Source organism: Phyllostomus hastatus, unplaced genomic scaffold (genome assembly GCF_019186645.2).
Source record: "Phyllostomus hastatus isolate PE091 unplaced genomic scaffold, TTU_PhHast_1.1 phas_contig_80, whole genome shotgun sequence".
NCBI lineage: Eukaryota > Metazoa > Chordata > Mammalia > Chiroptera > Phyllostomidae > Phyllostomus > Phyllostomus hastatus.
Window position 1 is genome coordinate 17,887,550 of NW_025333960.1, and position 23,454 is coordinate 17,911,003.

Consider the following 23,454-nt stretch of genomic DNA (forward strand, 5'->3'; position numbering starts at 1 on the left):
GAACAGAGGACTCATAGGCATGGACAATGGGGGAATTGACTGTGGAAGTGGGGGAGGATGGGACAGGGGAGAGCAATGGGAAAAAAGGTGCGACAACTGCAACTGAGCAACAATAAAAAAAAAGAACTAAAAAAATTTCTTAATAAAGGGGTAATTATTACAGAATAAAAAAAAGGAAAAAAAAAAAGGAAGGTATCCTGTCCTGGCTGGTGTGGCTCAGTTGGTTGGAGCATCATCCCTTGCATTGAAAGGATGTGGGTTTTATCCCCGGACAGGGCACATGGCTCAGTTGCAGGTTCAATCCCCAGTTGGGGCACATACAGGAGGTAGCGATTGATGTCTTTTTCACATGGATGCTTCTGTTTCTCTCTCCCCCACTCTTCTTCTCTCTCTAAAATCAATAAATGTATCCTTGAGGAAGAATTAAAAAAAAATAAAAATAAAAAGGTATCCACAAAAAATGGTAGATGATGTCCTTCTCCTAGATCATTGTTTGTAATGTTTAAGAATTTGTACTACTATAAAGTAAAATTTTGATCAAAATCAAAATTTTTGTAGGTATTATTTAAAAACGAATCATGTAGAAAATATTAAAACTGACACTTACCATACATTGCAACAGACTTTGCTTCTTCAAGGGACTGATGTTTGTCAGTTAAACGAGCTTTGGTTACTTTATGTTCATTTACCTCTTGTTCTAACCGTTGTTGTAATGATTTAAGCTTATAGTTTAAATCTATCTCTAAATTATTCTTTTCCTGTAAAATGAGATGGACAGTCATATAACATACTATACAAAAGACACATTATTAATCTTACATTATTTAATATCCCACAAGAAATAATATATGAATCAACTGGCCTGAAATGTGACATCACCTTTCTGAAATATTTTTATTTAGGACTTAAGTTAATTTTTAAACTTTCTTATATATTTCACATCATACAAACTTAAAAGCAAAATGTTACCTTTTCTTTGCCCACAACACTAACCCGTCCTATTAGAATCATCAGCTATGGCTGATGGTAGGGCAAGATTGAGGTGGCGATTACATTAAAAGGGTTAATTGCTAGGATCAGAATTCATAAAATAATTTTTGCTACCACTTTTTTAAACAACAAATCATCTCTATATACATTTGTATCTGTACTGAGATTTATGTTGCTTTGATGAAAGGTCAAGTCGAAATGTATTTCATTTCTATTTGGGTGATTCTTCTACTCTTCCTTCTTTCATTCTATTTCTACATTTACACCAGGCTTAGACATCAAAAAACTACTTTGCTTGTCACAAAACATGTACAAAGGACAAGATAACTGATAGATTTTCTCATTATTTATCTGAGGATCTAGTAAACCTGCAACATTTCAGCAAGGCATCAAAAAAGTGACAGCTAGATCTGCATATTATCTATTTAATCTGTGTTTTTTTTTTTTTTTAAGCAAGGCAGGAGCAGAGGATAACCAATGATATTTCCGATTAAGAAAATTCTACATGTAAAGGCCAATCACTTTGTGCATTCTCTCTTTTGCTAATTCCTACCAACAAAATGGAAAAAAGTATACATGATCCTTTGGTTTTCCTTCTTCATAAGGATAGTAATAAGGCTCAGCACCTTCATCATACCCATGTACAACAAAAAAGAGAAAAAATTCTGATGAAAATGTATTTCCAAACCAAAGCAATTTGTGATTAGACAATATCAAACAACTAATACCCTTCAAGGGTAAAAACAAAAATGACACAATGAAAAGGCCTAATTAGGACACATATACCAGCCCGATACAACCAACTGATCAACCATAAAATTTTTAGAAACATAATATATAAACATTAGGAATGAATGCTATTTTATAAAACTACCTTATAAGATTTGGTAACTAGTAAATACTATCTCATAATTCGTAATGTTAAATCATTTACCTTTTCTGAATGATTAAGCATTTCCTGAGCCTCTTTTCTTTCTCCTTCTACTCTTTCAAGATTATGTTTGAGATGCTTCACCTCCTCTTGTAAAGATGTAATTCGTGCTATCAAGTGAGAAAAAGTTCAAGTTAGTCATTAAAACAGATCTTTTTGTTCTGCATGACCATTAATATAAAAAAAAGTTTTAAATTTTCTGATCAGGTTAAATTGTTTTCTTGGTAATACATAAACTACAATATACAATAAAAAATGTTAATGCTAATTGGAGATTATCTAGTACATATTCTTTATTTCACAAATGGTCAAAGAGATGGAGCTTGAGCTTGGTCCAGAAATCAGACTTGAGTCTATTCACTGCTATTTCTATGATTTTAGGAATTAGATACTTTAGTTAATTAAGACAAGTATTTAAGTGCTTTTTATGTGCCAGACATTCTAAAAGTGTTTAATCACTCTTAAATTTAATGGAGCCAAACTCCATTTTTTATAGAAAACTAAGTTTTAAGGAATTCAAATATTCTGACAATGTTTAGTTTTAACCCACCTAAGGCTCATGCCATGTAATAGCATCAATTCATAGTTAGTAATCTCCTCACAACATGCTTTGGGTTTTAAGATTTTTAATGTGTAAGTATTTAAAACACACACATTTAATACATATCCAATTTAACAAAAATGATTATTATTACATGGTCTAGTTCAAAAGCCAGAATCTATTTTCTTACTTTGTGATTCAAAGTAGCCTAGGCCCTCACTGCTGTGGCTCAGTGGGCTGGGTGTTGTCCCGTGAACCGAAAGGTCACAGGTTCAATTACAGGTCAGGGCACATGCTTGGGTTGTGGGCCAGGTCCCTGGTTGAGGACAAGTGAGAAACAACTGATCGATGTTTTCCTTGCGCATCGATGTTTCTCTCCCTCTCCCTTCCCCTCTCTCTAAAAATAAATAAAATGTTAAAAAAAAAACAAAGAATCAAAACAAAACAAAAAACCACAAAGTGGCCTAGGACTTGGCAGGGAAATGAAGGACCAGAAAAAATTTTGTACTTCTTAAAGTTTAGTGTTTAACTTGTACTTGCCTAAGTCTTCACTGCCTGCTTCCTATATTTTAATGTGTCTTAAGTAGTCCTTTAGTGAACAAATGAATATTAAAATCTTTGGCACCTGAAAATGCTTATCTGCTAGACAGCAATGCAACAATTTTACACATACACACACATGCACACACAATAGTGGCATTTGTCCACATATGAGAAAGAAACAACTGCCAGTTTCTTTCAAATGACTTGGCAAAAATACAAAGTATGTATGTATGTTTGTATGGAGAAAGAGAAAGCAAAAGTGGCAAGATGTTTAGGTTCAAGTGGTATTAAAAACGATCTCCTCCTTTTCTCATAGTATATGTTTTAAAAATCCATACAAAAATAGTATACTTAGATTAAACTAAATTTTTCATGAAGTTTATATAAACCAACTCCCAAATAAGACAAAGTGGACTGAGTGTCAGCCTTCGAAACAAATGGTCACTGGTTCGATTCCCAGTCAGTGCACATACCTGGGTTGTGGGCCAGGTCTCAGGGTTGCTCAAGAGGCAATCAATCTCACATTGATGTTTCTCTGCCTATTTTTCTCCCTCCCTTCTCCTCTCTCCAGAAATGAATAAATAAAATCTTTAAAATGACTAAGACAAAGTAATGACAATATGAGTTGAATTCATTACAGACTCCTAAAAACCCCATGTGTAAGACATGTTAAATAAAATAGTTCATGTTCCTCATTTATTCTATTTAAAAAAATATGCTAGGAGGAAGCTAACTTGTCTGTGCATTACATGACAGTAAAGAAGCTTTACATACAAAAATGCATGAAAATATAATAAAAGGCAAAAAACCCATAACCTAAATGGATTAAAACTTCTAGAAATAGGGACCATTACCTTCACGACTTAATCAAGAATTTAATAGGCCACACTAATTACAGCATTAATCATAAAAGAAAGCTAAAATAAATTGGACTAAATTAAAAATAAGAACAGGGGCCCTGGATGAGTTGGTCAGTTAGCTGGATTGTCATCCTGTACACCAAAGGGTTGTAAGTTCGACCCCGGTCAGGACACTTATCTAGGTTGCGGGTTCGATCTCATTTGGGGTGAATAAGGGAGCCAACCAATCAATGTGTGTGTGTGTGCTCTCTCTCTCTCTCTCTCTCTCTCTCTCTCTCTCTCTCTCTCAAATCAATAAAAACATATCCTTAGGTGAGGATTTAAAAAATAAGAAAAGTGACAACATTATGTTCACTGGCAGACAATATTAAAGCGTGAAAAGGCAAACCACAGAGTGGGAAAGGACAATGTAATATACATATCTGGTAAAGGACTAATATCTAGGAGTGATATAAACCAATAAAAGCCACGCAATCCAATAAAAAATGAGCACATTACAGTAAATATGGCAAGTTGCTCAATCTTAGACACCAGGGAAATACAAATTAACCTACAAGAAAATACCATCATGTACCACCAAGACTGACAAAAATCAAATAAAATAAAGGAAAAATAAAAAAAGGCTGACAAAAGTCAGTGGGGATAAGTATTTTCCTTGCTGAGAGTATGGAACAACTAAAACTCTTACATTCAGTGCTGGTGAATGTAAACTGGTATGGCTACAGTGAAATACTTGAAAGTACTTACTAAAGCCAAATGTACATATACTCAATGGCTCTGCCACTCTAAGGTGTATACCATCAGGAACTATATATATGATTACCAAAGGAGTATGTTCAAGAAAGTTCTTATCAGCGCTATCCACAACAGCCCCCCAAAAGATAATAATCAAAGTAGCCATTTGTCACAGAATGATTGCAGTAGTTGTATATAATAATGAAATACTATACAGCAAAGAGAAATAAACTATTGCCATACACAACAAAGGGATAAACCTCACAAACGTAATGTTGAATTAAATAAAACATACACAAAGGAATATTTACTACATGATTCTGTTTACAAAAAGTTAAACAGGCAAAACTGATTTATCATATTAGTAGTCAGAAAAATGATTACTTCAGGAGAAGGGGGTTAGTGACTGAGAGGAAGCACAAGGGAATGCTGTGCTTCCCCTAGGTTGCTGGCAATGTTCAGTTTCATAATCAGGATTCTTGTTACTCATGTCTGTTCAAGTTGTAAAAATTTCTCCAGATGTATATTTTTATTTATTTTGATATGTGCATATGTGTTAAGTTTCAACAACAAAAAACTCACTTAAAAAATCTAAACATGTTTATAGTCCCAAATAGGAAATCTACAACCTAAATATGAGGCCTACCAACTACACACAAAAACTGAAAATAAATGAATGTGCAACATATAACAGGAAAGTGCAAAATAAGGGAAAAACCCTTAATGTCAGATGCATTTAATATCACTTTTAATAATACAATTCTAATCCAGTAAGATGACATAGAAGTCATGAAACCTTAACACACCAAGCAATACTGAATTAAATATAAACAAAGCATAGTATTTATAAACTACCCACCCCACAACTAATACACTCAATGAACAATACAAAAATAAAATTAAAATAATTCCACTTATGGGGACATTTAAAAGAAATATAAAAATAATTTAATGAAGGAGGTGTAAGACTTGCACAGTGCACTATAAAAAAACTGCTAAAATGAATTTTTAAAAGACCTAAATGAAAGTATATCACGTGTCCATGGACTGGAAGACTTAATATGTTAAGATAGTAATACTGCCCAAAGTGCTCTGTAGGTTCAATACAATCCGTATCAAAATTCCACGGATCTTTTATGCAGAAATAGAAAACCAGATCTTCAAATTACATGAAATTATAAGGAGCCCTGAGTAGTTAAAACAATATTGGAAAAGAACAACAAACATGCAGAACTCAAACTTCCCTGTTTCAAAATTTGCTAGAAAAGCTACAGTGATCAAAACAGTGTGGGACTGAGATTATTGAATAATAGAATAGAACTGAGAACCCAAAACCAAACCCATGTATCTACAGCCAACTGATTTTTCAACAAGGATGCCAAAACCATCCAATGGAAGAAAACAGTCTCTTCGACAAATAATGCTGGGACAACTGGATATCTACATGCAAAAAAATAAATTGGATCCCTGTATCATAGCATATACAAAAATTAACTCAACACAGGTCAGAGACCCAAATATAAGCACTAAAACCATAAAAATTTTAGAATACATAGGGTAAAATCTCCATCATCTTGAATCTGGCAACATATTCTGCAACGTAACACCAAAAACAAGAGAAACAAAGATAAGCTGGACTTAAATGTTGTAAGACATTATTATCAAGAAATTAAAAAAGACAACATAAAGAATGGAAGTAAATATTAAGCAAATCTTGTGTCTAGTAAGGTTTAGTATCTAGACTCTAAAAATCAACATAAAGATAAACAACCCAATTAAAAGTGGATAAAGGGAATGAATAGATACTTTTCCAAAAAGGATGTACAAATAGCTGATAAGCACATGAAAAGATCATTAGTCATTAAGAAAATGAAAATCAAAACCACTATGAGACACCATTTCACAACCATTAGGGTAGCTATGACTAAAGATGGTTAAATATAAAGCATTGGCAAGGACATGGAAAAACTGGAAACCTTCCACATTGCTGGTGGGAAAGTAAAATAGTGCCGGCATTGTGGTAATAGTTTGGACGTTCCTCAAAAGTTAAACACAAATTACTATATGACTGAGCAATTCTACTTTTAGATATAGAACCAACAGATTTGAAAACAGATACTCCAAAAAAATCCTTGTACCTAAATGTTCACAGCAGTGTTATTCACAACAGCCAAAAGGAGGAAATAACTCAATGTCCATCAACAGATGAATGGCTAAACAAAATACGGTATATACATACAATTACTCAGTCATAAATGAAATACTGATACATGCTACTACATGGATGAATCTTAAAAAAATGTGCGAAGTGAAACAAGCGCAACACAGAGGTTCACTGCATGCTGTCATTTATATGAAATATCCAGGACAGGTAAATTCAGAGATAGAAATGAGACTGGTGGTTGCCAGAGGCTGGGGGAGGTGGATATAGGGAGGAACAGCTTAATTGGTACAAGGTTTTCTTTTCAAATAACAAAAATATTTAGATTAAATATAGGAGGTGGCTGCAGAACACTGTAAATGTACCAAATGCCACTGAACTGTACACTTAAAAACCTCACCAGAGGATTTTTTTCCCACTACTTTTTAGAGAGAAAAGGACACAGGAAGGGAGAAAGAAAAACATCCATGTGAGAGAGAAACACTGGTAGGTTGCTTCTGCATGTGCACCAACCAGGGATCAAACCTGCAACACTTCTGTTATGGGGCAACACTCCAACTGGGCCACACCAGCTAGGGCTGAACTGTCCACTTTTAAATAGTTAAGTTTTTGTTATATGAATTTCACTTCAATAAAAAATACATAGAGCAAAAGCTGTTAGAAATACAATGGAGCTAGAAGAAAAAAAAGCCAAAAATCACAGGAGTAACATTAAAAAAAAAACCTCACTCAAGGACATGCTCACTGATTTTTGGAGAGAGGAGAAGGGAAGGAGAAAGAGAGGGAGGAAAAACATGGATGTGAGAAACACTGATCAGCTGTCCCTCGTATGTGACACAACTAGGGACCAAACCTGTAACCTAGGCGTATGCCCTGATTGCATGACCTATTGGTTCACAGGACAATGTTCCAACCAAATGAGACACAGTGGCCAGGGCACAGTGGTAACTTTTAAAACACATTATAAAAATTGACAGATTAAAGAGAGAAAGAATAAATGGCATCTCAGAAAACTGATCAGAAAACTGATCTATTATTTTTCTTCCAAAACGCAAACTCAAAATATATTAAGCAAAAAACCTACAAAATTCTCAAATCCCCCAATTAACAGCTATGAATGCTTTGTGAACAAAGCCAGAAAAAATTTTAGGTAGATATCTGGTTAAGTAGGTAACAGCTTCTAATCACAATACAATAAATTAAGAAATTTGCAATTACAATGAAAAATAAGTATTTCCTACCTTTGTCCATTAAAAAGTCCTATAAACATCTATCAATACAATAGCAGTGAGTGAGTACCCACAGCATCCAGGTTACAGTCTCTGAATGCCATATGCCATAAAAAGAACTAGGGTTCCTTAGTAATGGGTAATTTCAGGTCTGGGATAGAAAATGATCTCGGAAAATACATTGTGCATACTAAAAAGAAAAGATGCTATCCAGGACTACTAGGACACTGTGTAATCTTGAAGAGATTCTCCCTAGCCACAAATGAGCATCCATAAGAATACTGCAGTGAGCTAATATATTAAAATTTGTTAAGTTCATAAATACATTTTTAAAAGTCACTGGTTACCTTTCGAGTATGCTTGGGAAATAATTTACTGTTCTGAAAAATATTAAAGGAAAAGAAAAGAATCAAGTGTTTAACTTGACTTCTTTTATAAGCTGTACTTCAAGGTAACTTATTGGGGAAAAATGTTTATGTAGTATTACAGCTCATGAAGGAATAAAGAATGGAAAAAACAGATCATTAACACTGCAAACTCCTAAAAAAACAAAGTATCTAGGCAATGATCATCAATGGCTTGCAGTAACAAAGAGAGAGAGCCAGACTTTATGTGCATCCTCGTACACAAATGTCTTACAAGTATTCTTGCCAAAGTCCTACCTGAAATAGATCAAACCTCCAGAAATACCAATTTAAAGTACAACAAGGAACACAAGAATATGTTAACTGATGGAATCAGCAAAATTCAGAATGAGAGATGTTCAACAGAACAAAAAAACCCTTTTTTTCTTCAACCAACAGCAGATACAAACAAAAAAGGGAGGGAGGACCTATAGATTTAAAAAATAACTTAAGGGACATATTATAAATGCTATGTGTGAATCTTAACTAAGCCTAATTCAAGCAAAACACACACACACACACAAAAACAATGAAATGGGATTACTGGAAGAATCTGAGCACTGACTAGATGTTACAATACTAGACAATACAATATTAAATAATTACCAATTGTTTTCTTGGTTTGATAATAACATTTTGACCATCTTTAAAACAAAGAATCCTTTATCTTTAATACATACTGTAATATTTACAAATTACACCACGAGGTGCCCATGATTTACTTCAGAATAATTCAGTGTTGGATGACTGGGAAAAGGAGTGGGGGTTTAAATAAAACATGACTGGCTGCTAGATGAAGATTACTGAAGCTGCATAATAGGTACCTAGGGGGTCATTATAGTATTCTCCTATGGTATATGACTAGAATTTTCCCAAATAAAAAGTTAAAGAAGAAACCAACTAAACATGAGGATTATTTAAAAGATGTTTTAAATGGTTATTTTAGAAAAATTGTCTTTTTTAAAAGTACATTTTATTGATCATGCTATTACAGTTGTCCCAATGTTTTCCCATTTGCCACCTTCTGACCGGTACTCCCCTTCTCTCCAACCCCCCTCCCCGCTTAGTCATGTCCATGGGTTGTTTGTGTAAGTTTTTTGGCTTCTCCATTTCCCATACCTTTCTTAACCTCTCCCTGTCTAATTTTACACCTACCAACTATGCTTCTTAATTTCTGTACCTTTATCCCCATTTTCCCCCTTCCCTCTCCCTGGTGATAACCCTCCATGTGATCTCCATTTCTGTGATTCTATTCCTGTTCTAGTTGTTTGCTTAGTTTGTTTTTTAGATTCAGTTGTGTATAGTAGTGAGTTTGTTGTCATTTTACTGTTCATAGTTTTGATCTTCTTTGTCTTAAATAAACCCCTTTAACATTTCAAATAAGGGCTTGGTGATGATAAACTCCTTTAGCTTTACCTTATCTGGAAAGCACTATATCTGCCCTTCCATTCTAAATGGCAGCTTTGCTGGATAGAGTAATCTTGGATGTAGGTCCTTGCCTTTCAAGACTGTGAATACTTCCCTTCTTGCCTGTAAGGTTTTGAGAAATCAGTTGAGTCTTATGGGAACTCCTTTGTAGATAACTCTCTCCTTTTCTCTTGTTGCTTTTAAGATTCTCTCTTTAACCTTTGGCATTTTACTTATGATGTGTCCTAGTGTTCCCCTCTTTGGGTCCAACTTGTTTGGGACTCTCTGTGCTACCTGGACTTGTATATCTGTTTCCTTCTCCAAATTAGGGAAGTTTTCTTTATTTTTTCAATTAAATTTTCAATTTCTTGCTGTCCCTTTTCTCCTTTCGGCACCCCTATAATTTGGATGTTGGCACGTTTGGAGATGTCCTAAGAGTCTTCTTATTCTCTCCTCATTTTTTTTGAATTCTTGTTTCTTCATTCTGTACTGGTTGACTGTTTATTTCTTTATGTCCAAATCATTCATTTGAACCTCAGCTTCCTTCCCTTCATTGTTGGTTCCCTGTGGATTTTCTTTATTTCTTAGTGTAGCCTTCATTTCTTCCCTTATGAGTTTGCTGTACTCAATGAGATCTCTTGGGCATCCTTACCACCAGTGTGCTTTAAGGTCTGTGTCTGATAGGCTGGCTATCTCTGTTTCGCTTAGTTCTTTTTCTGGAGTTTTGATCTGTTCTTTTATTTGGGCCATATTTCTGTTTCCTGAATTTGGCAGCTTCCCTGTGTTTGTTTCTGTGTATTAGAGCTGCTTTGATTCCCATGCTTGGCACACCTGTTATGTTGTAAGTGGGGGAAGCCTTAGGTGTTCACCAGGGTGCCACAGCCCACTTTGCCTCTTTGTAGCACTGTATGTGGGGGAGGGTGGGAGAGGGAAAAATGCTGCTTGCTTGGCTCTTGCCCTGTTTCCAGTCACTTCCTCCACATCTTGTATGTGACTGGTGCCCTTTCTAGCTGCTGCCCTGGTATTGAATACCAGAGTGGGTGGATTTGCATATGTTCAAGGGCAATGTAGGTCATTTAAACAGACTCCCCTGAGAAACCAGCAGTTTCTTTCACCACCCCAATCCCCACTGCTTTTTACAGCCAAAAGTTATGAGGCATTATTTTCCTGGCCCTGAAACCCTAGGCTGCATGGTCTGGCTGGGTGCACTGGGATGGCTCGCTCCCCAGATGTCCCTCCTGGTTTTTATCCACCACACATGAATGTGGGACTGCCTCTTCCACCGGCCACTGCCACCTTGCCATCACCCCTTCACTGTGTCCTCTCCCGCCTGCTTCCTATCTCCACTCCTCCTATCCATCTGAATGAATATTTCTTTGTTAAATCCTTGGTTGTCACCTTCCATACAGTTTGATTTTCTGGCAGCTCTGCTTGTATTTTGTTTTGAGATTAATAGTGGTCCTTCCTATGGTTGTGTGAGGAGGTGAAGTGTGTCTACCTATGCCTCCACCTTGGCTGGAAGCAAAAATTTGTCTTTTTGCATTTTAATCTGAAGAATCACAGATAAATTTACTAGATGGAGAGTTTACTATTTCAGTTGAAATTTTCAGTCCTCCATGACATTTTGATCTTTGTTCCTTCACTTTGCTTAAGCCTCTATGGCCCGGACTTTTAGAAGCTAATTTTGTCTGTAACAGCAGCCTACACTGGACCAAGTGCTGACAAGCTCCAGGCCCATTGTCTGTTTTTCTATAGAGGCCAAGCTAAAAATGTTTTGGTTTTTATTTTTTACCCACTTTTAAAGGATTGTAAAGAGTGAAAAAGAAGAATATGTAACAGAGATCATATGTGGCCCACAAAGCCTAAAATATTTACTATCCAATTATATTTGGGGAATCATTTTCCATACACTCAAAAAAGGTCCTGCCCACCAATATACATGAAGGCCACTGAACCAGGAAATAATCCTGACTCTTCCAGAAGCCCAGTTCCTAGACTATGGAGAAATTTATTCTTGAGGGACCTGAAATTTCTTGAAGACCATAAAAGATTAATGTAAAAGTTGTTTTTTAACCAAAATGCATCTTTATATGTATGTTGAGGTTCATATAAGTTGTGTATTTTTTAATGCATGTGAGCTTTGATTCACATGTAAATTAAAAATTAAACCTCAAGGGAAGCACTGAAAAAGGATAAACCTCAACAATAAATCATGCTATGAATTTTTCTTTAACATTACTAATATCTAAAAAACAGATTCAACTAAAACCACTGTTGATGAACACATAGATAATGGTCTCTTTAAGGCAAGTACTCCAAACTTCAGTCAAAACTGGAAAATCACAGACTTTAAAAATTTTATAATTGGAAGGATTTATAGGGGGTCACCTTATTCTAGTCTCCTTGGTTTAAATGAAGGCAGATGAAGTGACTTTCACACAGTTAGGTTATATATAAAAAGTCCTAGAAAAGCAATGTAAAAAGTGTAAGACTTTTCTAATATATACAATGAGGTTCCTTTCTTGATTATATTTAGATCTATTTTAAGCCTAGAAATAAGACTGCACAATAATCTTCAGCTAAGAACCAACAGGAGATCTTGATTTCCGTTTCCACAGTCACAAAAACTGACCCTGACCTCTCTGTACAGAATTACAGCTAATCATCAAGCCCCATGAGACCCCAAACTATGTTCCCATCCTGTGACTATGGTTAAAATGGACCACCCCACCCTCAATTTTCCCAAGAGTTCGGGCAACTTCCATGCATATCTGTTTGATTAGTTAATACAGATGCTGTTGCTAATAGGAATATAAAATAGAAAAACATATGAGAAGTGGGTAGAACCAAGCATCTTTTTGAAAACAAATTGAATTTTATTACCATTATAAAATCGTCCCCTTATTCACTGTTAATACTCAATTTTTTTAGATTCACAAAGACTGCTATCTCTAGGGCTACCCTTCCCAAGTACTTAATTCTTTATTTGTAATGGGATTCTATTTCTGCAATTGAGTTTCTATTTCTACCAACAATATATGATGAATTCCCAGGTTTTAATAGTAATAATCCTCTCAGCCTGGGTTAGTCCCACTTTGAGTAAGACTTTTATGGATTAGGCACGTTTAAAATTACACTTTCACTAATCTGGCTGTAAAATTAGAAATATCCACAGTATCTACCTCATAGGAGTGCCCATGAGAGTAAAAAAATTACAGTGTGATACAAATGCAGGCATTATACTGAAGGGGGAAAACTGCTAGCCATTTCTGGTTTCACCAGGGTAATTTCTTTATGAGGACAATGATAAACAATATATTACTTTATACATAAAAAGGACTGAGATGGTAAACTTTATGCTTTTCAGCACTATTGCAAATAAATTTAGAAAATTACCTTCTAGTGATAAACAAGTCTTATATGCATACAATGGAGTATGTTTCAGCCTTAAAAAGAAAGGAAATTCTGATACATGCTACAACCATGGATGAATCTTGAAGACATTATGCTAAGTGGAACAAGACAGGCACAAAAGGACAAATACTGTTATGATTCCACTTTTATGACAGTCAAATTCATAAGACACATAAACTAGGATGACATTTACTAGAGAATGGAAGGAGTTAATAATGGGGAGCTACTTTTTAAAGGGTATAGAATTTTAGTTTGGGATGAAAAAAAGTTCTGCAGATGGATAATCATGACTGCATAACAGTACGTAAGTACTTTATGCCATGAACCATGCACTTAAAAATGGATAAAATGGTAAATTTTATGATATGTATATTTTACCATAGTAAGTAATATTACCTTGAAGGTCTCCAATCATCTCAGAATCATGACCTCTGTCTCTTCGTTCAGCTTCTAATGCAGCTTGCAACTGGTAATACTCTTTGTCCGTCTGTGATTTGGAATTCTCTAAAATTCTATTTCTCTCCTGCAATTCTCTGTTCAGGGACTCTAGCTGACTGACTGACTTGCTCATCTCTGTGTGACTCTTCCTTAATCTTACAGCTGTGTCTGATTCTGTCCTAAGCAAGTCATTGGCTTCTTCCAGCTATTTAAAAAAAAAAGAACAAGAAAATAGTTTTTTGACCAAAATACAATCAAACTTATTAATTGATTATAATTTTTTTAAAAAAATCACATTCCAAAAACTTACCTGCTTTTGTAATTGTGCCACCTTCTCACTAGCAAGCTGTGAATTCTGACTTACTTTCTTTAAGTCTTCCAACTGATCCTTTAATGTAGAAACTAGTAAAAAAAAAAGAAAGAAAGAAAGAAACTAGTAAATAAAGTAGTAACAAGTAGAAATTACAAAGTTTTCAAGGAAGAAACATATAAATCCATTAAAAAAATGAAATTTAGTCTTAGGCCCTAATAGTCAGCTACAGTAGATCTACCCCTAACGTGAAATTCCACCTTGGAAGTACTTACATTTTAAATTCATCATAAAGTAGAGCATTGTTTTATAATACAGAATGCAAAAATAGACATTTTTCTACTGTTATAGTATTTCAAATTATTTTATTCCCTTGATAAAGTCAATCTATTAATAAAATGTTACGGAACTAGTTTTAATATTCTTTTTGAATAGTACAAATCTTTGAATAATCTTTCAGTCTTTTTAAAATGGTTCAAAACTCCAAAGGTACCAAAAGGTATACCTCCAGTGTCTCCTAGTCCCTATCACTCTCTTCCCCAGCCACAACTATTACTAATTTCTTGCATATCCTTCCTACCTAAAATAGTCTATGCATCCACATTCTAATATATAAAAACACATGTAACATGTTTTCACATGTATATCTATGTATTTGTATATATACATATACACATATGTATACACACATATGCACACACATATTTAAGCTATATAGACAAGCACTTTTGTTTTAAACAATCTATTTTTTTCACTTAAAAATACATCTTAGAGATTCTTTTATAACATAAGGAGATACTTCATCCTTTTATAAGATGTGTAGTATTCTATGACATAAGCGTAACAAATTTTATCATTGATTACTCTTATGTTGTTTTAAATTTTTTACATTTTAAAAATTGCTACAATGAATAGCCCTGTTTCTACATCAATGTGCATGTATGTAAGTGTGTATCTAAAATTTCTTGGAAGTGAAATCACTGAATCAAAGGGTGTAGAAAGCTATTTTAAAAGCATTTATAACACAAACATTAAACATATGAAATTCTAGTTCAGTTCTCTAATATGGCTACTTGTTAGAAGTGCCTAGAGAGCTTAATAAAAACACCGATCTTTGGGCCACATGTCTAGATTAATTAAATTAGAATCTCTGGAGTTTATGTTATCAGTATTCTTTAAAGCTTTCTAGGAGATTCTAACAAGCACATAAGGATACAAACCACTACTTAAAACATTTCTACTGAATTTAATATGTTATATATTTATCTTGGGACATGGGTATTTGACTCAGGAAGTGTTTTAGAGTTTTAAAAATATATTTATTTTAATATATTTTATTTAAATTATTAAAATATAAAAAATAAAATATAAATATAAAAATTATAAAATATTATTAAAATATAAAAATTGTATTTATTTAATATATTTTATTTAATGTATTTAAAATGTATTTATTTTAGTGATAAAAATATATCACTAAATTTAAGAAAACCTCATGACAAAGACCTCAGTGATAATTAGAAATTCCAGCATTTTTCCAAAGAAGTAACAATTTACCTTCATTTTCCACGTTTCTCCTCTTTTCATTTTCCTGTTCTGCTTTTCTTTGGTACTCATTAACTCTGTGCTGTAGCAACATTTTTTCTTTCTCAATCTGAGACACTGTAGATTCTAGATTTCTTCTTTGATTCCCCTGGAATGGTGACAAAAGTTACCATTGCAATTAATACTCATTTATTTGAGAGAATACATTGTTCTTAAAAACAAAACACAAAGACTTAAGATGGATTTTCTGGTTTCAAAAACAGGTAGTACCTCCTAATGACAACTTTTTAATAACAGAATTAGCTTGCCTTGTAAGACAGTGAGAATCCTCTATTCAGACTTTGTAAAATTTTCAGGGAGTTTTGACTATATGAATATAAAAAACCCATTAGATTGACCACTAACCACTTTATTAGTTTAATATGGCTACAATGCATTATATTATCAGTATCTTAGTTTATTTACATCCTATATTTAAGATATAAAATCTGAAAAGAGTTAGGTAATAATGTATTTGGTAACTAAATTGTGCAAAGCTCAAATGGCACCAAATGCTACAGTATGTGCAGTTACGTTAACCAGTCCCTGTGTGTCTCCCTCAATCCTCTTCCTGTCTCAACAACTTAACTTTTCTAAGATATTCTGTGTATCTACTTACTAATGCATATTAAAAAGTAAGGAAGGAAATACCTATTTTAGATAATGAAACTATAGAGGGAAGCTGAAAAAAAAAAAACAAACAAACAAACTCCAAAGTTCTACCACTTAAAAATTTATCTTCTGAGTTACCACTGTCAGCATATTCTGCTTTCAACTGCTTCATTTTCATCTTTACAACTCTGTGTTAGGGTCCTGGCTGGTGAGGCTCAGAGGACCAAGCTCGACTGCAAACTGGAGTCACCAGTTCAATTCCCAGTAAAGGCCCCTGCCTGGGTTGTGGGCCAGGTCCCCATATGGGGACCTGCATGAGGCAGCTGATTGTTTCTCCCCCTTACCTTCTCCCTCCCTTTCCCTTGCTCTAAAAATAAAAACCTTGAAAAAAAAAAAAAGACTATGCTAGGAAAACTGCCTTTATAGTGCTTTCCCCACCGCCTGGGCTTTTCCATCTTTAATTAAAAAAATGTATTTTATGTAAGATGCTGTCAGTTTAGTACAATTTGACAGGTCATATAAAGTCTTTCCAATTCTAAGAATTTTTTCTCTTAATTTTTTGTTTTGTTATTTTGAAATAATCGTACATTTCAGGAAGTTGCAAAGATTGAACAGAGAGGTCTCATGTACCCTTCCACTCATTTTCCTCTAATAAAATCAGGAAATTTATACTGGTATAAAGTATGTATAGTTCTCTGTCATTTTATCTCATATGTAGATTCATGTAGCCACCACTGCAATTCAGAAATAGAAATGTTCCATCAGCACAATGATCTACTTCCCACCACCACTTACAGCTACACTCATCGCTGTTCCTCTACCACCCACAGCCCTGGCAACCAATGACACCTCCATTTGTATATTGTCATTTTGAGATTATATAATAGTGAATTATATAGTATGGACCTTTTGAGATAGGCTTTTTACAGTCAATATAATGCCCTTGAAATCCATCCAAGTTGTAGAAATAGTTCATTCCTTTTTGTTGAATGGTATTCTATGGTACAGATATATCAAGCTTTGTTGAATCACTGACCTACTGTGGAACATTTTGCTTGTTTCTACTTTTTAGCTATTAAAAATAAAGCTACTTTGAAGAGCAGTATGAAGGTTTTTGTGAGGATATGAGTTTTCATTTTTCTGAGATTAATGTCCAATTGCCGGTTCACACGGTAGTTGCATGTTTAGAATTTTAAGCAACTGTCAAACTATTTTCCAGAATAGCTGTACCATTTCACATTCTCAGATGTCACACATAAGTAATCCAGTTTCTCCATGTCCTTGTCAGTTTTGGTATTGACACTATTTTTATTTGTTGTAATATAATGATATCTCATGGTGGTTTTTAATCTGCTTTTCTCTAATAGCTAAGGATGTTGAACATCTTTTCATGAGCTTGTCATCCACTTTGATGAAATATATGTTCATGTCTTCTGACAATTTTCTTTCTTATTCAATTTAAATCATTTTTTATTTTTATTATTGTTTTTTTGCCCTATTTATTTATGCATTCATTGGTTGATTCTTGTATGTGCCCTCACCAGAAATCAAACCTACAACCTTCGCATGCTCTAAAGTGTCAGAACAATACTCTAACCAACTGAGCTACCTGGCCAGGGTAAATCATTTTTTATTATTCAATTACAGTTGACATACCATATTATTTTAGGTTCAGGTGTACACCCCATTGATTAGACATTAAATAACTTACAAAGTGAGCATGTTGATAACTTGAGTACACATTTGACACCATAGTTACTAGAATATTATTGACTATGTTCCCTATGCTGTATTTTACATCACCATGACTTCTGTAACAACCAATATGTACTTCTTTTTTGTAAAAAAAATAAAAAAAAAAGATTTTTAGAGAGGGAAAGTGAGAGAGGGATAGAAATATCAATGTGTGGTTGAATCTCCTGTGCCCCCTACTGGGGACCTGGCCCACAACCCAAGCATGTACCCTGACTGGGAATGGAACCAGCAACCCTCTGGTTCACAGGCCAGCATTCAATCCACTGAGCCACACCAGCCAGGGCCCAATATGTACTTCTTAATCCCTTCACTTTTCTCACTTATTCCAACCCCATCCCATCTGGTAACTGTCAAAATGTTCCCCATGAGTCTGTTTCTATTCCTTCATTTTTTTAATTCATTTGTTGATACATATGTAATTATTGCCATTTTATTGTTCATATATGCACACACACACATATATACTGTTCATATATATATAGTTTATACACACACGTATATATATATTTTTTAATCCTCACACAAGGACTTTTTTTCATTGCTTTTAGAGAAAAAGGAAGAGAGGAGAGAAACAGTAATGTGAGGGAGAAGCACTGAATGGGTACCTCCCATACTTTCCTGTACTGATGATCTTCTGGGTCTGGAATGGGGATCATATGCACCCAAACCATGGATCGAACTCACAACCTAAGCATGTTCCCAGGCCGGAAATAGCACCCACAACTTTTTGGTTATGGGACGTCACTCCTACCAAATGAGCCACATGGGCCAGTGCTTATTGTTCCTACTTTTTCCTCTCTTCCTCTTAAAGAATATACTTTAACATTTCATGTATTACTGGCTTGGTGGTGATAAACTTCTTTAGCTTTTCCTTGTCCAGGAAAATCTTTAAATTTCCTTAGATTCTAAATGATAGCTTTGCTGGGTAGAGTAATCTTGGTTGTAGGTCCTTGCTTTTCATCATTTTGAATATTTACCAGTCCCTTCTGGCCTGCAAAGATCCTGTTGAAATATCAGCTGACAGTCTTAAGGAAGCTCCCGTGTAGGTAACTAACTGCTTTTCTCTTGCTGCTTTTAAGATTCTGTCTTTAACTTTTTGCATTTTAATTACAATGTGTATTGATGTGGGCCTCTTTGGGTTCATCTTGTTTAGAACTCTGCGCTTCCTGGACTTACATGTCTATTTTCTCCACCAGGTTAGGGAAGTTTTCCTTCATTATTCTAACAGGTTTTTATTTTATACTTTAACTTAATCTTAATTGTATTTTGTTTCCTTGCTCTCTCTCTTCCCCTTCTGGTATCCTCATGATGGTAATGTTACTATGCTTGAAGTTGTCCCACAGGCTTCTTAAATCTTCATTTTTTTAAAAAAATTCTTTTCACTTTGCTCTTTTGATTGGTTGTTTTTTTTCTTTTCGTATATTCCAAATCGCTGATTTGATTCTTGACTTCATCTACTCTCATCGTTGATTCCCTGCAAATTATTCTTCATGTCAATTAGAGTATCCTTAACTTCTGGGTGGTCTTTTTTTATGCTGTTGAAGTTCTAAATTCAACTGCTCTTTCTCCTTATACCCAGTGTTTTGAACTCAGCATCTAGTACACTGCTTGTCTCCATTTTTTTTTTTTCCTGGAGTTCTGTTCTTTCATATGGGACATGTTTACTTGTTGCCTCATTTTGACAGCCTCCCTGTGTTTGTTTGTATATATTAGGTAGAGCTGCTAAGCCCTCAGGGTTGGTAGGGTGGCCTAACATAGTAGGTGTTGTGTAGGGTCATGGCACAGCCTTCCCAATCACTCAAGCTGAGCATTCCAGGTGCACCCCACCTCCACCCTATGGCTATGTACACCCTCTTCTTGTAGCTGAATCTGGATTTGTGTTGGATGTCAACAAAAGGGGTTTATTCCCAGGCCAATCAGCTGCAATGACTGGCTGCAACCACCAACCACTCTGGAGAATCATCTGTGCAGTGGCCTGCCCCATAGAGCAGGACGTACATCAGGAGGGCTCCATTGTCCACTGACTCCACCTTTGAGCATATCACTTGAAGAGTTGATTGGGTGGTGGTGCTCTGCCATGGTCTGAAGCTGTCTACCAGGTATGCTAGCTTTGAGGAATTTTAGGAGGTGTAGGCCAAGGTCTGCCAGCACCTGTGTTCTGCCCACGGTCACCCAGATTGAGCTACAAAGTAATCTGGAAATGGCTACTACTTGTGCTGGGCTTGGCAGTGTCTTGGAAAAGCCAAGGTGTAAAACAAGGCAGGCTGCTGCTAGTGCCACTTGGTGAGAAGTATGAGGTATACTAAGGCAAGATGCTGCTTGTTTGAGACATTTTGGAGAAGTGTGAATTGTGAGCTAAAACAGTCAATTCATATGGAAAACCACTGGAAAGAGTTTGTGTAGGCCTACAAGTCTGGTGGATGGAACCTTAGGAAATCAACAGAACAGGGCAAACAGTGTGAACCAAGTTGACTAAGACTCACATATGGCCTCCTGCCTGCCCTCTGCCAGCTCTGTCGGGGGAGGGTTCATCAAAGGATCAATGGGCCTCTGTCAGCACTTTTGTCTGGGATAAAGCTGCCTCCCAGCTCACCCCCCTAATGCCAGACAATTCAGTTCCTCCCCATATGACCCTAGAGTCATTTGAGTTGCTATCCCAGTGCTGGAGGTCAGAGGAATCAAACCCGAAACCCTTCAGTTAGCTCTCACCAACTGAACTATACTGGCTAGGGTCTTATTAGGGTTTTTTCACAGAGCAAATATTGTTAATTTTGACAAATTCCAATTTATTAAATTTTTTTCCTTTACATGGATCATGTTTGTGGTGTCATGTCTAAGAACTCTTCATTAAGCTGTTAAGGTCCAAGGATTTTCCATAAAATTTTATATTTTTATGTTTGCATTTAAATATAAGATTCATTTTGAGTTAATTTTTACATATGCTGTGAGATTTAAGTTGAAGTTTATATTTTGGCCTATCGATATCCAATTGCTCTAGCACTATTATCCTTCCTCTATTGAGTTATTTTTGTACCTTTCTCAAAAATCAGTTGGTTATAAATTGAGGAATGCTGATCTATAGTTTTCTTTGCAGTAATGTCTTGGAGTTCATTGGGAAGCATTCCCTCCTTTTATATTTTCTGGACGAGATAGTATAGAATTGGTGTTAATTCTTGAATGCTTAGAAGAATTCTCTAGTAAAATCATCTGGTCCTGGTGATTACTTTTTGAGGGATCTCTTAAATTATAAATTCATTTCAGAAGTTATACAGGGCTTTTCAAATAATCTATTTCACATTGTGTGAGTGGTGGTAGTTTGCATTTTAGTAGGAATTAGTTCATTTAATCTAAATTTTACATTTATGTGTTTATAATTTTTTGCAGAGTTCTTATGATCCTTTTGATGTGTGTATGCCTTGTGTTATGTCTTCTTTTAAAAAAGATATTTATTTTTAGATAGAGAGGAGAAAGGAGAGAGAAAGTGAGGGAGAGACATATCAATGCACAAGAGATATATTGATCAGATGCCTCTTGCATGCCCCCAACTGGAAGACCTGGCTTACAACCCAGGCAAGTGCCCTGACTGGGAATTGAAACAATGACCTTTTAGTTCCCAGGTCAGTGTTCAATCTACTGAGGCACATAAGCTAGGCATGTTATTTATGATACAGCACATTTGTGTTCTCTTTTTCCCTTGTCAGTCTTGCTAGAGGTTTGTCAATTTTGTTGATCTTTCCAAACAGCTACTTTTTGCTTTTATTGGTTTTTCTGTTTTTGTTTTCAATTCCATTGATCTCTGATCTTATCTTTATTTTTCCTTCCTTATTTTTGCTCTTCCAGGTTCCTGAGGTGCAAATATAGATAAATGACTCGAGACTTTTTAATTTTTTCTAATGAAAGCACTTAATATACAAATTACCCTCAGAGTACTATGGTAGCTGCATTCCATAAATTTTCATGTTTTATTTTCACTTTTGTTGTTCAAATATATTTTTAAAAGATGAACAGCCATAACTTTTTAACCTAACTTATGAGATATTATTCACATTCCAAGACATTTTTTCTTTTGCTTCAAGATTTCCTCTTTTATCTGTGGATTATTTAGAACTGTGTTGTTTGGTTTCTGTGTATTTGCAGATCTGCCTGATGATCTTTCTGCTATTCATTCTAGTTTAATTATATTTTGGTCAGAGAACATATTCTGTATGACTTCAATTCTTTAAAATTAGTAGGAGTTTGCTCAGGATGTGCTCTATCTTAGAATGTGTTCCTTGAGTGCTTGAACAGAATGTGTACTTTGATGTTGCTGGGTGGAAGATTCTATCAATGCTGACTAGATCTTGTAGTTGTTTGATGGTGTGGTTCAGTCTCCTACATGTTTTCAGATTCTCTATTTATGGACTGATATTGAAGTCTCCCAACAATAATTGTGGATTTATCTATTTCTCCTTTTGCCTCACTTATTTTGTAGCTTTGTTGTTTGATGAGTATAAACTTAGGAATGTAATTTATTAGTGGACTGACCTTTTATCATTATGTGATATAGTTCTCTGCCCCTACTAATCACATTCTTTGTCCTGAAGTCTAATTTACCTGATTATTAACATTGCTATTACTTTTTTTGCTAATGTTTGCATGATATATTTTCCCATCCTCTTACTTTCAAATTATCTATATTGTTACATTTACAGGGAACTTCTGGTAGGCAGCATATAATTAGGTCATTTAAAAAAATCTACTCTGGAAATATATTTCTTTTAATTGCTGCTACATTTAGGCCCTGGTCAGGTAACTCAGTTGGTTGGAGCATTGTCCTGATACGCCAAGTCTGCTGGCTGAGTCCTTGGATCAGGGCACGTATAGGAATCAACCAATGAATGCTTAAGTGGGTGGAATGGCAGATCCATGTTTTTTTTTTCTCTCTCTCATATCATTTTAAAAAGTAATTGCTGCTTTATTTAATTTACATTTAATGTAATTATTGATGTTAGAATTAAGTCTCCCAGTCTCCCATTTTTGTTTTAGTTTTTTTTCTCTTTTTGTGGATTACTTGAACATTTTTTAGTATTCTATTTTGATTTATCTAGTGTTTTTTAGGGTATCAATTTGTACATAGTTCATCACAGTCTACTGGTGTTGACATCTTTCCAGTTTAATGAAATCATAAAACCTATACCTGCCTTTATATCTCTTTATCCTCCTGTGTATAATTACATTAAATATTCCTTCTACAAATATACAGAACCACAGTAGCCAATAATGTAATTTCTGCTTCAACTGTTAAAAATAATATGTAAAAGCTCAAAAGGAGAAGGCAAGTGTATTGTATTTAGCCATATTTTTACTCTGTTGTTCTTTCTTCTTTCCTAATATGTCAAGATTCTGTCTTTTACCATTTCCTCTATATATTTAGAGAATTTCCTTTAGCAAATCTTTTAGGGAAGGTGTGTAGGTGACAACTTCTCTTAAGCTTTCTTCCATCTGAGAATGCTGTAATCTTCATTAGAAAGGATTTTTCATTGCACAAAGACTGCTGGGTT

At 34.9% G+C, this 23,454-nt stretch overlaps 1 protein-coding gene across 2 annotated transcripts in view; it reads right to left on the bottom strand.

The window, feature by feature from the left end:
* Positions 1-23,454, bottom strand: part of ROCK1 (Rho associated coiled-coil containing protein kinase 1) — a 153,772-nt gene that overhangs the window by 41,785 nt on the left and 88,533 nt on the right. For both annotated transcript variants that reach the window (XM_045849708.1, XM_045849707.1), the window contains exons 14-18: positions 15,521-15,656; positions 13,964-14,055; positions 13,612-13,858; positions 1,925-2,031; positions 608-758 (exon numbers count right to left, since the gene is read on the bottom strand). In XM_045849708.1, coding sequence (XP_045705664.1) covers positions 608-758; positions 1,925-2,031; positions 13,612-13,858; positions 13,964-14,055; positions 15,521-15,656 — 733 coding nt within the window. The remainder of the gene's footprint in view (positions 1-607; positions 759-1,924; positions 2,032-13,611; positions 13,859-13,963; positions 14,056-15,520; positions 15,657-23,454) is intronic.